General features: G+C 46.3%; 1 protein-coding gene across 1 annotated transcript; it reads left to right on the top strand.

Moving 5' to 3' along the window:
* Positions 1-1,969: 1,969 nt before the first annotated feature.
* On the top strand, positions 1,970-13,360 carry Rnps1 (RNA binding protein with serine rich domain 1). The gene is made up of 8 exons (XM_008845313.3): positions 1,970-2,081; positions 6,066-6,250; positions 6,472-6,627; positions 7,895-8,086; positions 8,892-8,994; positions 9,231-9,384; positions 12,300-12,441; positions 13,228-13,360. Exons 2-8 carry the CDS (start codon positions 6,183-6,185, stop codon positions 13,325-13,327), a joined length of 915 nt encoding a protein of 304 aa, XP_008843535.1. The 5' UTR covers positions 1,970-2,081; positions 6,066-6,182; the 3' UTR covers positions 13,328-13,360.
* Positions 13,361-14,491: the final 1,131 nt, after the last annotated feature.

Below are 14,491 nucleotides of genomic sequence, written 5' to 3'. Positions count from 1 at the left end.
TGCACGACATGGGTGCACTTACTTACATGCAGGCAATACATGCATACATATAAAAACAAAATATTAAAAAAAAAAACCCACAAAACCCAAGACCTTCATCTTCCAAAGCCCAACAGCTTATAGTAGATTTGATTAGGAAAATCCATATTTACCAACAATATGATCAAAATGTTTGAGTAAATCATGCTCTTAAATTTAATATAAAATGTGTTAAAGCTTGTAGACATACCAAATTAAGTTACTTTGGAAGATTAGGGGGAAAAGCAGAGGGGCTGTTAGCTAGTTCTGTCCTCACCATCTTCTGGTTATGCTGAGATCACTGGGCTGACCCCTCATCACTGCTGTTCTGGACCCAAGGCTCTGAGGTCTAAGGCTGCCAGAAGCCTCTCTGATCACTGGCTCCACTGAATCCTCAGAACACTACATACTGCCTGCTTGACCATAAAGCCACCCCACACTCATCTCAGAACCTCCAGGCCTCTTTCCTACAGCAAGCCCCCAAGAGGCTGCCCTTTTAGACTCACTTTGCTGGTGAATCTTGCTCATCAATTTGATTGAATCTGAAATTAACAAAAAGACCTCTTCCCACACCTGTTAGGGATTTTCATGATTAGGTTAAATGACGTGGGAAGACCCACCCTAAATGTAAGCTGCAACTTCCAGTGGCCTCCCATATATAAGGAGGTCCAAGGTTTGCTTTCATTGTTCCTTGCTGGCTAGTTCACCTATTCTGTTGTGCTCCCATCTTGGAACTGAAGACTAAGAATCCTCCAGGCCTCAGTGCCAGACTGAGAATGTGAAGGCATCTAATCTCTTAGGCTGAGAAGCTAACTGTGAAGTGTGAAGACAGCCATTGTTGGACTATGCAGACAGAATCCTGTAAGTAAATCTAATGTGTATCATAGTCTATCAGTTCTGTTCTTCTAGAGAACCCTATTACATACACTCACCCTTCATGCCTGACCAAGGCAGATAAGATAGTAAAAAAGGAAATTCAACTGAATACTTCTTCCCAGTATCCAGTGCCCAGCTCCTTGGACGATATCTTCTCTCTCCAGGGTCACCAAGTTGCACCCTGGCCTCTTCCTGTCCTTCACTTCAAAATATAATGGAATTCTTAGTCACCTTAGTTCTTTTCTCCTAAAACTCATGTTGGATCTGCCCCTTTCTCTCTTCCTTGCTGTTTCAGACTTGTTTAGATAATCTTTGGGGCTCTTTGCGTCTCCATTCCTTCTGCAAATAATCAGAGCAAGGAAAGTGCCAGGCAGAGTGGGTAAGCAGAGGCACCACGGCGGGACTTACTAAATAGCCTTGGGCATGGCCCGGGACATCTACGCAATGAGTGACCCTCGTTCAGTCTAGCCATACAACTGGACTCCCTTTTCTCCCAGCAAGCCTGGGTGCCTTTGCACTTGCTGCTCCCTCTGCCGTACATGCCCTTTCAGGGAGGTATCCTCCTCAGAGGCACCTCACCCTCTGCGTCTTCATTTCGTCAAGCTCTTTCTTTCTGGCCTCACTAGCCGACCGCCGCAAAAGCTTGCTAAATTCCGCAGGCTCAGAGACCGCGTCTACACGACCCCCAGACACTTTTGATTGCACGAACCCACTGTCCTTACTGGCCCATCCCTTCTGAACTCCCTGGGCTTTACTGGCTTTGACTGGGGCCGCAGTACTACACAAAGCCGAGCCACAGAGCCTGGAGCCGCCCCGGTCCCAAAGCGCAGGCGTAGCAGGGAGAGCCTGCAGGATAATCACGTCCACCCAGGTCCGCGAGGCTGCCAGGAGGCACAGCCCTCCCAGCCCCAACCAGCCAATAGTCCTCGAGATCCAGCATGAGAGAACGACTCCCGGCAACCCCAGACTCTGCTACTCAGAATAATATAGTAAGCGCCGCGTCGCTCCGCCTACAAACAGCTTTTGCCCTTTAACACTGGGATGCTCGCATGCAACGGCGGGGGGGGCCTTGACGTCATCACTGCGCGCCGGATGGCAGCGCCTTCCCGCTCCTCAACTCTGACGACAGAGTCGCGCCGGCCTTAGCGTCTGAAAAGAGCTGGAGGAGGTTGCGGCCGCGGGAAGATGTAAGTCCGGGGAGGAATCCGGCGGCATCCGAGCTTCGGGAACCGTCTGCCAGGCGTGGCGGGGCGCATTTTGGAGCTGATCTGCTCCGCAGTCCCGCGGTTGGGTAGAGACCTGCCGGCGAGGTGCAGAACTCTAGGAGAAAGAGTGTTGGCCGGGGACGGGCGGAGTGGGAGGTGTCGAGGCCGCGGCCCGGAAGTGGTCGTGGCTATCGCCGACGGAAGGGCGACCCCGCTTCGTCTCCGCGGCAGCGACCCAGCCAAGCCTGCAGGACTTAGGGCGCTTGCGAGCGCGGCCTCTTCCGGCGGTCGCTCGCTGGACGGTAGACTTGGGCCCTACCTGAGTCGTAGTGAGTGGAAAAAGGGCGGGAGACGAGGTTGGTGTTCGGGGCGTGTGAGGGCGGGTTCGGATTGCCGGCTGGCCTAGAAAGCGGGCCTCCTTCCGGAGTCATTTATTCATTCATTCCAGGGGTGTTTATCAAGCTCCTGCGGGCCGTTTTCGTAGGTCTTGGGGATCCGGCTCGCACGCTTACCGAGCTCACAGGGAGGATCTGGGAAGGTTGTGATTAATGGCAGAGCGATGTGGAGTAGGCTTTCTCTGCCTTTTGTTACTTTGCATGCAGTGTCTGAAATGTACTTTTTATATGTGGAGAGTGCTCTGAAGATTTGTGCTGAAACGCCTTCTGCTCGAGATTTGACTAATTGTTCTCTCCTCTCTTTGGCTATTGGATGCACACCTTTCCGGAGGATGGGGGAGGTGACCAAAGTCCTGAGCTGTTACCTGAATTTGTGTGAACAGAGAACCTCAACCTTTGCTTTCTAGCACTCGACCACACCCAGCAAAGTGTTCGCTTCCTCTGTGATTCTTTCTTTTTAGACTGCTTAAAAGTAACAGGTGGTGCTTGTTTTATTTGGATAGACTGGGGAGGGGCGTAGATCAGTCCTATTCAGTACGTAATTATTGGCCACTGGTAGCCCTTGGATAGCAACCCAAACCGCAATGTTAAAGTTCATACCAGGTTTGAGTGATTTAGTGTGGAAAAACCACAAGTATTTAGTAATTTTATATTGATATGTTAGAAAGATAGTACTTGGGACTGAAGAGACAGCTCAGCCTTTAAGAGCACTGGTTGCTCTTCCAGAAGACCCAGGTTTGAATCCCAGCACCCACATGACAGCTAGCTACCATAACACTCATACATATAAACTAAAAATTAATAAATAAAATATTCTAAGAAAGACTTATTGCCAAGTGTGGTGGCGCACGCCTTTAGTCCCAGCACTCAAGAGGCAGAGGCAGGTGGATCTCTCTGAATTCAAGGCTAGCTTAGTCTACACAGCGAGTTCCAGGGCAGTTGGGGCTATAGTGAGACCGTCTCAAAAAAAAAAAAAAAAAAAGATAATACTTATTATCATATTAAACTTAATTTTGGACTTCTGGTATATATCAGTGATAGAGTGCTTGTCTAGTATGCCCCAAGCCCTGGACTCTTGTTTTCTATCACTGCAAGGAAGAAATCAGAGAAATAGGTTGCACTTATTTTCTGGTGTGACTACACTAGGAAATTGGAGATTGTATACCTGGCTCACACACTTTTGGATGGTGCTGCTCTAAGTGACACCCTCCCCCAGTGATTTTAAGGTGAACTGTTAGGACTTTGTTAAGCATTCAGAATGGAGGTGTAACAAGGTAAGAGTGGATGTGGTATAGTGTGGCATAGAGCTCCTAGGTGGAGAAGCAACTCTTCAAATAGCAGCTAACACTGAGCTTTTCCTGGGTGCCACATCAGATTTATAGAGTAATTTGGTAGAGTGCTTGCCTAGCATACATTCAGTCCTGGGGTCAACCACATAACAGCATGGTGGTATACTCCTGTAATCCCAGCACTCAGAGGTCAGAGAATTAGAAGTTCCAGATCATCAGTTACATGGGGAGTTTGAGGCCAGCCTGGGCTAGAGACCTTGTCTTTAAAGATAAAGTATTAAAAGATGAGTGATGTGTCCAAGATTACTCAGGGAAGCCTGAAATCAAACCCAGGCATGTTTACTGAGCTACTGGATTATGCCCACTGGTTGTCTAAGAACCCTAACCTTATCAGGGGTTGTCTGGTGGGTGGGTGTCTGGAACATGTAGTTCTAGGGCAAGACAGCTTGGAAAATTTTTGTAGTTCTGGAAAGGACCTACACAGATAATACCTTCCATTCATTTGTCCTAAGTCAAGGGTTCTTCTGTCAGAATATTTATTCCACAGTATTTAGACACACCCTGCCTGTGTAAAATCAGAATCTCAATGGTGTGCTATGTCTTATCTTAGTTACAGTCAAGGAACATGAGGCAGGAAAAGTTCAGGTAACATCCTGAGGCCTTTGCTTGTATTTTGCTCCCTAACAGTAGGGAACATGAGGAATAATTTAGTCTTTGAGTAATTGTTACTCTTATCAAGCACATTGTTAAACCGTATGTGGCACATAAGATCTCACCCCATTCCAGCATCTCCTTCCATCCTATTTTTGAAAAACTTCAAGGTGTAGAAAGGTTGAACGTATTGTACAATTAGTTATGCCCACATGACTGCTATCTAGGTCTAACAAGTCATATTTTTCTATATCATTTTACCCACATGATGATCTCACCTTTCATTTTTAAAGTAGTAATAAATTGAATTCTATATGCCTGATAAATCATTAACAAAAAAGTTGGGTGTTTTCAATAACCACCTTAAGCCCTTTTGCTGCTTTTTGTTGTTAATTTTGCTTTTTGAGACAGGGGCTCTCTGTAGCCCCAGCTGACCTGGAACTCACTATGTAGACTAGGCTGGCTTCAATCTCTCAGAAATCTGCGTCACTGACTCCGAAGTACTGGGATTAAAAGCCTGTGCCATCAGATTCAGCATACTGCTGCTGCTACTGTGTGTGTGTATGTGTCCATTTTTCTGTCTATTTTGCTTGCATATGTAAGTACACCATGTGTATACAGTGGCAGTGGAGGCCAGAAGAGGGCATCAAATCCCCTGAAACTGGAATTACAGGTGGTTGTTAGCCACCGTGTGGGTGCTGGGAACCAAACCCTGGTCCTCTAGAAGAACAGCGAGTGCTCTTAACTGATGAGCTGTGTCTCCAGACTTTTTTTTTTTTTTCCTGCTTTTTAATGCTCCTAAGGAATGTTTTATCCATTTGTATTTGGTGTTAAATGTTTTGATGCTGCTGCTGGTCACTCAAAATGATTTTTGCCTCTACTCATCGTCATCCAGTTTATCTCCAAAGGAAATTACCACAGTAAGACACAAATGAGCCTGTCAGGAGGTCTACATGTTCAATATTTCTCGTCTGTAACCAGTGTGGTATTCTGAAAGGACTATAGAGGGCTCATCATCAAACTTAAAAAGTGACCTCTAGGGGCTGGAGAGATGGCTCAGCGGTTAAGAACACTGGTTGTTCTTGCAGAAGACCCGGGTTCAAATCCCAGAACCCACATGGCAGGTAACAACTGTCCATAACTCTAGTTCCTGGGGATCCAACGGCCTCTTCTGACCTCTGTGGGCATTGCACAACACGGGTGCACTTACCTACATGCAGGCAGTATACCCGTACATATAAAATAAAAATAATAATTTTTTTTTTTTTAAGTGACTGCTAATGTTGTGGAACTTCTAAAATAACTGGTAGATGCAGCTACCACCCACCTCCTTAGGGAAAACACAAACTGAAGAATCTTAATGCTCCTATGCCTTAGACATGTAATAAATTATTTATGGTCTTTTTCCAGTTTACAAAAAAAGTAAGACAAACCAAGGTGACTGTTCCTCTTATAGGGGTAGAGGATTGTCCATGAGGACATGACTGTCCCCCTGAGTGTACTCACTGTGTGGACACTTGCTTTTTACTCTATTCCCTTGCTCCCTTGTGCGCTCAACTTTTTATTGCAACGTAGATTCATTGCCTTACCAATTCGTTCACTCTATGTAAATCCTTTTATCTTGTTATTAGGCTGCTCTTTGGCGTAAATTGCAATCGATTAGGGATCGTTTCTCAGACTCAAGTTAGAAGTGAGAGTTCAGATAAGTGAGGCCGCCATTGCTGCTTTGAACACCTCAGAAGGGGAGAATGGATTTATCAGGAGTGAAAAAGAAGAGCTTGCTAGGAGTCAAAGAAAATAATAAAAAGTCCACTAGGTAATCCTTCTGTAAGATTTTTCTAGTGCTATTTTGGGGGTGCTTGCTGCTAGGGACCCTTAGAGAGGGGAGATTTTTGCATTCTACAGTGAATGTCCTAAGCCACAGATCATTTTGCTCTGGGATCTCTGTAGTCTTTTTTTGGAATTCTCTTTTGGGTTGTGCTGTTTCAGGGTTTGGTCAGGGGAACATGCCACCTCACTCTGTTCCTCACCATGCAGGGCTCCCTCTCCTACCAAACGCAAGGACCGTTCTGATGAGAAGTCCAAGGATCGTTCTAAAGATAAAGGGGCTACTAAGGAATCAAGTGAGAAGGACCGTGGCAGGGATAAGACTCGGAAGAGGCGCAGTGCTTCAAGTGGAAGTAGCAGTACCAGGTAGGGGCAGATGGGCCACTGCTATAGCCATGTCTCCCTTCCTGTGAAGTCCTGAGAGAGCTACTTTTTCCTCTTTTTTTCCTCCTCATGGAAGGGTAGGGTGAGAGGGATGCTCATGTATGCTTGATGGAGGCCAGAGGGCAGCTTTGAGTGTCATTCCTCAAGAGCAGTTCATTTTGGTTTTTGAGACACTCACCAATTCAGTAGAGCTGCCTGGCCAAGGGAAGGCTACCTTTTCTTAACTAGTTTACAAGCATCTATACCCTCAGGTTATTAAGATCCTAAGTTAGGGCATACTGGTTTGGTATCTGCTCTCATTGTGTATGGAACACAGTCTTAATATATGATGTACATTGTATCTGGATATGCTCTTAAGTGTGTCTTCATTCAGAATTGTGATTGGGTGGCTCCAAATCTAGAGCTTGTTGAGTTATTTGGGTTTTGTTTTTGTACTTGAAAACTATCCTTTGTCCCTCCTATAGCCCTTTTGTAGTTGAGTTGGGGGTCTGACTTGTGCTGGACTCCTGCTTTACCTTCATTAAGAAAGTAAGGGGTTGCCGGGCGTGGTGGCGCATGCCTTTAATCCCAGCTCTCGGGAGGTAGAGGCAGGGGGGTCTCTGTGAGTTTAAGGGCAGCCCGGTCTACATAGTGAGTTCCAGGAAAGCTGGGGCTAAAGGGAGGCCCTGTCTCAAAAAAGCCAAAAAAAAAAAAAAAGAAAGTAAGGGGTTGCCGGGCGTGGTGGCGCATGCCTTTAATCCCAGCTCTCGGGAGGTAGAGGCAGGGGGGTCTCTGTGAGTTTAAGGGCAGCCCGGTCTACATAGTGAGTTCCAGGAAAGCTGGGGCTAAAGGGAGGCCCTGTCTCAAAAAAGCCAAAAAAAAAAAAAAAGAAAGTAAGGGGTTGCCGGGCGTGGTGGCGCATGCCTTTAATCCCAGCTCTCGGGAGGTAGAGGCAGGTCGATCTCTGTGAGTTCAAGCGCAACCTGGTTTAAATAGGGAGTTCCCGGACAGCGGGAGCTACAGGGAGACCCTGTCTCAAAAAGACCAAAAAAAAAAAAAAAAAGAAAGTAAGGGGTCTATACAGGTGACAGCAGCCTGTCCTTTTCCTGTCTCCCTACAATGTTGGTACTTGTCAGAGAAGGGAGTATGTTCCTCACTGGGAAAAGCAGTGAGGCTTGAAGATACTAGGACAGCATTTCCTCTACAGGACAGTTTCCAGTGTAGATATGTGGCTCTTTTTCATTGCTGTTACACCCTGCCATGTCCTCAGGTCTCGGTCCAGCTCAACCTCCAGCTCGGGCTCCAGCACCAGCACGGGTTCCAGCAGTGGCTCCAGCTCCTCTTCTGCATCTAGCCGCTCAGGAAGCTCTAGCACATCCCGCAGCTCCAGTTCCAGCAGCTCCTCTGGCTCTCCAAGCCCTTCTCGACGAAGGCACGACAATAGACGGCGCTCCCGCTCCAAGTGAGTCCCAAGTTGATAAGCATAGATTGTACATTACTCTGTTTATTAGAAAAGTAGATCCAGGGCTGGCTAGATGCTGCCGAGCCTATGACAAGCCTGAGTTTGATCCCTGGGGAGTCATGTGGTGGGTGAGAACAATAGTTCAAATTGTCTTCTGACTACCACACATACATTGTAGCTCACAGGCAAATGTATTTTGTTGTTGTAGATCAAGCTGAGCATGGTGGTACATACCTTTAGTCCCAGCGTTGGGAAGAGGCAGGCAGATCTCTATGGGTCAAAGTCATCTTAGTCTACATAGTTTGTGGCCAGCCAGAGCTATACAGTAAAACTCTCTTAAAACTCTCTTTAAAGAGTTTTCCTTCCTTCTTTGCAGAAGCTGTTACAGATAATATCACAGTAAAAGGGAATTTCAATATATTCTGGTTGAGGCATGGTCTCACTATACAGCCTAGGCTACTGCTGCACTCTTGACAGTCTTCCTGCCTCGGCCTCATGAGTGCTAGGATTATAGGCTTGTACCACCAGGCCCTGCTAATTGCATTTCCTGGTTTTGTTTTCCCTTTCTTGAAGTGCTGGCAGCCAACTCAGGGCAGTCCTCCTTCCTCAACTTGTTCGCTGGGATTATAGGAATGTGCTACCACATCCAGCTAATACTTTTTCATTATCTCCCCCACCCCTTTTTTTTTCCTTGAAGTGCTAGGTGCCAAACCTGGGGCCTTGCATTGAACTGCAGCCTCAGCCAATTCCATTATATTCTGAATTGACAGAAGCTGACTCTTTCTGATGTTTTATGTTTTGTCAGATCCAAACCACCTAAAAGAGATGAAAAGGAGAGGAAAAGGCGGAGCCCTTCCCCAAAACCCACCAAAGTGCACATTGGGAGGCTCACCAGGAATGTGACCAAGGTAAGGATCACATCCATGGGGCAATCCGGGAGGAAGAGACTAGCAGGCCTGTGACCACACGTGCATCTAGAATGCAGACTTTCTTCTAGAGGATTGGTGTGGTGGTCCATGATTTGAGTCCTTTTAATGGACTTCAGAATGTTTCCACATTACTGAGGTTTTACTCAGCATCTCATGAATTCTTTTTGACTCTTAAATGATGGATGGGAGAACAATAGTGTGACCTTTCCCTCTAGGATCACATCATGGAGATATTTTCCACCTATGGGAAAATTAAAATGATTGACATGCCTGTAGAAAGGATGCATCCTCATCTGTCCAAAGGCTATGCATATGTGGAATTTGAGAATCCAGATGAAGCCGAGAAAGCACTGAAACACATGGATGGAGGTGGGTGATCTGGGAGCAAACACCCCCCCCACACATACCACCTCTTCTTGCAGAAACCCTATACCTTGTGGGGACCTTTGGAGCTGTTTTCCTACCCAGATGCCTCTCAGACTCACACTAGAGTTCTTTCCAGGTTCTGCTTCTTATGCAGTATGGGTGTGTTTACCAAAAACATGTTTGATGGAGCACTACTCTGAGAAGAAAAATTCTGCAAATATGAATATATTAGCATTTTAAGAAATTTTCAATCTGTTAAATTTATGGATCACATGAAACTTTTCTTACAAAGAATATATTTGACTCTTGATGTGTGAATATTTATTTCCTTTAGTCATTTCTGAGAGTCATTTTCTATTCTGTCAACATTTCAGGGTTTTTAGGATTACTTTGCTGGATGATACATTTGCTAAATTCACAAAATGCATCCATCTCTTTAACATTGTAATTTTAACTGTAATATTTATAGCTGATTTGTGGGTCAGAGTGTTTTTGGAGCACCTGAGCACCTATGAAATAGTTTAGGTGGCCAGTTTTTAATTTTTATTTTATGTGTATTTTGCCTACATGTATGTGAGTGCCCCACATGCATACAGTGCCCAGGGAGGCCAGAAGGGGTGTTGGATATCCTGGAACTAGAGCCATAGGTGGTTGTTAGCCACCCTATAGGTGCTGGGAACTGAACCCTGGTCTTCTCCAAGAGCAGCAAGTACTCTTAACCACTAAGCTGTCTCTCTAGCTCCTAGGTTGGTTGGTTGTTTTTGATAATTGCTGTTGAGTATGGATTTTCTTTGACACTTGGCCATTTTTCTTTTAATTCATTTTAGTCCCTCTAAAATGTTGCAGGAGCTCAGTATAAGCTGCCCCTGTCATTCACCTAAGCCTATGAATCACACCTTTATTAGAGTCTGCCCATCATCTGGTGTTTGTCAGAGTCTGAGCATTTGCTAATCAGCTAAGAACTCAGGGAACTTGGAGACCTCCAGGGTGGGTTTAACTATAAGAATTCTAACCATGGGGCTGGAGAGATTGCTCAGCAGTTAAGAACACTGGCAGTTCTTGAGGAAGACCCAGGTTCAAATCCCAGCACCCATGTGGCAGCTAACAACTGTCCACAGGTCCAGGGGATCCGACAGCCTCTTCTGTCCTCCAAGGGCATTGCACAACAATACACGCACACACATAAAATAATAAATAAATTTTAAAAAAGAATGCTAAACTTTAGCCCCAGCTGGCATGGAACTCACTGTGTAGACCAGACTGGCCTTGAACTCAACAAGCAATCAGCCTCCTGAGTGCTGAGATTAAAGGTATGCCATTAAGCCTGACTAAGGTTCCGATAAACTTTTGTGTATGTGACCCTTACTGGAACTGGCCAGGTGCTCTCTCTTATCTAGTTAGTGCAGTGAAATCTTTATTTGAGCTATTTTGCCTATGGGCCAGGGGCTACCTTAGGCTGGGTTTAGCTAGGCCTCTTGAGTATAAATGAGTGTACCTGGGTTAGCTTCTCTCAGGGTAGGAACTGAGAGGATGACAGCCCTATGCCCTTAGTTGACACTGAAGGAGCTGGGTTTGGGTTCCTAGGTCTGCAGTTCAGTGTCCTTTGCTTTTTTCTCCCTGAGACATGGAAAGTTCCCAGGGCTTCTTTCAGGTACTGCCATCTTCTCTCCCTTTTGCATATACTGTGGTGCATATACGTACGTGCATGTCACCTGCTTAAATACTGTCTACAAACTAACATCCTAGAGGTCTCTTTTTTAGACTTTATTTTTTTAAGATTTATTTTTACTCTGCATATATGTATGTGTCTGTCTGTCTGTGCACCTAAGTACTGGAGCCCAGGTAGGCCAGAGACATCAGATCCCTTGGAACTGGAATTACAAGTGGTTAGTAGCCATCTGGCATGGGTGCTGGGAGTGGAACTAAGGTCCTCTGGAAGACTCGTACATGCTTTTAACCACTGAGCCATATCTCCAGCCCCCCTTTTCAGACTTTTAAGGCAAAGTGCTTGATACCTCCTGAGACTTCTTAAGATTTATTATTATTGGGGGCGGGGGTACGTAAGAGTTGTATGAGGAGGTCAGAAATATTAGAATCCCCTGAACTGTAGTTACAGGCAATTTTGAACAGCCAGACATGAGTGCTGGAATCAGCCTTGGGGCTTCTACAAGAACAGTATCTATTCTTAACCAATGAGCCCATCGCTCTAGCCCCAGTTATGACTGTTTTAACTTCTTAGTCATCTTCTGAATTCTTTCTCCTTTGATCATATATTAGTTGTAGAAGTGTTATAGAAGTGAACACCACCAAACTGAGCTGGGGGAGCTTAAGTTACAGGGGTCAGCTTTAATGGTTTGCTTATTGGGAGGAATTGGCCCTGGAGTGGCTCCTGTGGTGGCAGCCAGGAGAGCAGGCCACCATCAGGTGTCCATTTTCTCACCCAGCCCTAGCTTCCCACTGTCCTCAGGTCAGGAGCCCGGTCCTACCAGGAGCTTCCATCCGGCCCTCGACCCCTGGGCTTACCTGCCATTTGTTCCACTGCTGGTCTCTGTGCCTCTACCTAGCAGGTTCCAGCACATTCTCTTTAGCTTTGCTTGGGTAGTGAATCCTCTGAGCAGCTCTCCTAATGCCTCAATTACTGCCCCTTTCTAGGTCTCATGCCTGTTGTAGCTTTTCCTGGTGAAACTTAAGTGAAGATGTAGCTGTTTCTGGAATAGACCTGTTCTTGTTCACTTTAGCATGCTCAGTACTCAGTAGGTGTGTTTTTGTTTTGTTTTGAGACTATCTCTCAGTATGTTTCTCAAACTGTGACCCACCTGCTTCATCCTCCTGAGTACTGGGATTTCAGATAAAAACCGTATCTGGCATGGTATAAATGTTTATTTAGAGATCTTATGGTTCGGTTCTTTATTCTACAGGGCAAATTGATGGCCAGGAGATCACTGCTACTGCTGTATTGGCCCCTTGGCCTCGGCCACCCCCTCGGCGATTCAGCCCTCCCAGGAGAATGCTACCACCACCTCCCATGTGGCGCAGGTCACCCCCACGGATGAGGAGGAGGTGAGTCAATTTGGAGTCTTTCTGGACCCATCTGGCCTCCTTGTGTGATTTACAAACCTAAGTGAGCCAGGTGTGCATCAGCACTCAGGAGCCAGAGACAAGTGATCTCTGAATTCCAGGCTAACCAGGCTACAGAAGACCCTGCTCAAACAAAACAAAAACACTCAAACACCTAAGTTGGTGGCATTGGGACTGGTCAGGGAAAGGGATCATCAGTGCATGACAGTGACAGCCAGGTGCACTACATGTTTGCTTCTTTGTTTTTAGGCAGGGTCTCCCTTTAGCCCTAGCTGACCTAGAACTTGCTACACCCAGCTAATCTCTGCCAGCACTACCTACTCTCCGCCTTATCCCCAGTGCTGGGACTAAAGGCATATGCTACCATTATGCCTGGCTACATGTACTACTTCTTGAGTCTGAGCTGTCCTGGGTCCTGTGAGGTCAGTACAGGCCCTCTGCCCTTTAACAGCTGAGACAACACTAGGCCATCAGGGGCATAGCAGAAGCCACAGTTGTGAACTAAAGCACAGGATTGTTTTTAGAAAAGGCAATTTTAAGCCAGGCATGGTGGTGCATGCCTTTAATCCCAGCACTTGGGAGGCAGAGGCAGGTGGATCTTTGTGAGTTTGAGGCCAGCCTGGTCTACATAGTGAGTTCCAGGACAGCTGGGGCTACAGGGAGACCCTGTCTCAAAAAGACCAAAAAAAAAAAAAGGCAATTTTGCCTCCACAGCTTTGCTGCTTGGAGGTTTTGGTTTTGACTGACATGGTTTCGCTCTTCCTACAGGTCTCGCTCCCCAAGACGCAGATCACCTGTGCGCCGGAGGTCCCGCTCTCCTGGCCGCCGACGCCACAGGAGCCGCTCCAGCTCCAATTCCTCCCGATAAGCAAAGCCATTAAAGCTCACTCCTGTAACTTAAGTTCCCCCAGCTCAGTTTTGTCACTTCTAGCCAAAGGAGGATCAGTAGGGAAGGATCCCTTACCCAGTCTTTGAAGACATCAGTTGAGACGGCTCTCTGCAGGAGGATTCTTGCTGCAGAGCTGCTATTGGTTCAGACTGTGTTCATAACAGTGCCCTGTAGTTTTCTGGCTAGAAAGTTCACCCTTCCCAATTCCTGAGAGTCTGATGGCAGAGCCAATTGGGGCAAACAAACCTCATTATGGCCACCTAGGAACAGTCAGGCAACCTTGTTACATCCTTGCTGATGCTGTGCCACATCTGTAGGAAAGAGGACCAAGCTGCTGTTAGGCCTGGCCATGGTTCTTGCTGAGTCCTTTTCAACTTCTAAGGTTAAACACCTTGGAAGGGTCCCTCCACCCCATAGATGGCTGTCTTTCATGCCTCCATGTCTGTCATACTCACTGAAACTGGTGAGCCAGTTCTACAGGGTCATCATGGAGTCTACCCCACCCCCATTTCACCTGCCATTCTTGGTCTTGCAGGTTAAATTGCAGGCAATGTGTATATTGCTTTTTTTCTTTTATTGTACAGTCAGTACTATAAAATTTGTTTTTTGAGTTTTGTAACTTGGTAGCATTTTAGATAAGGCTGTGTTTGTACTTTGTGTAGAGTAAAAGAATTGTGTTGAAGCCGGGCGTGGTGGCACACACCTTTAATCCCAGCACTCGGGAGGCAGAGGCAGGTGGATCTTTGTGAGTTCAAGACCAGCCTGGTCTACATAGTGAGTTCCAGGACAGCTGGGGCTACAGGAAGACCCTGTCTCAAAAAAACAAAAAAAAAAAAAAAATGTGTTAAATAAACAGAATTAGAATGCAATTTGAGTACTGGTTTTACTGCCTCTTCCTGCAACTGATGATTTCTGGTGCCCAACGGACAGCTCCCAAGGCTCCTCTCCAGGAGAGCACAGCATTTGTGTGCCTGGGATGAGGCTGGTCATAAACGTGAACAGCAGAGCAAATAAGCTTCACATTCTACCTGAGACTATGTTAGGAAGCTGTGGAATAACAAGCTTTTCTGCCTCAAATACTGGTTCTGGCCTGCTGGAACTCTGTCTGATTACATCCTCAGCACCGAAGAAAAAAGGGGTTCA

This window comes from Nannospalax galili, unplaced genomic scaffold, assembly GCF_000622305.1.
Source record: "Nannospalax galili isolate Female #2095 unplaced genomic scaffold, S.galili_v1.0 scaffold471, whole genome shotgun sequence".
Taxonomy (NCBI): domain Eukaryota; kingdom Metazoa; phylum Chordata; class Mammalia; order Rodentia; family Spalacidae; genus Nannospalax; species Nannospalax galili.
This window is presented reverse-complemented; position numbering and strand designations above follow the sequence as displayed.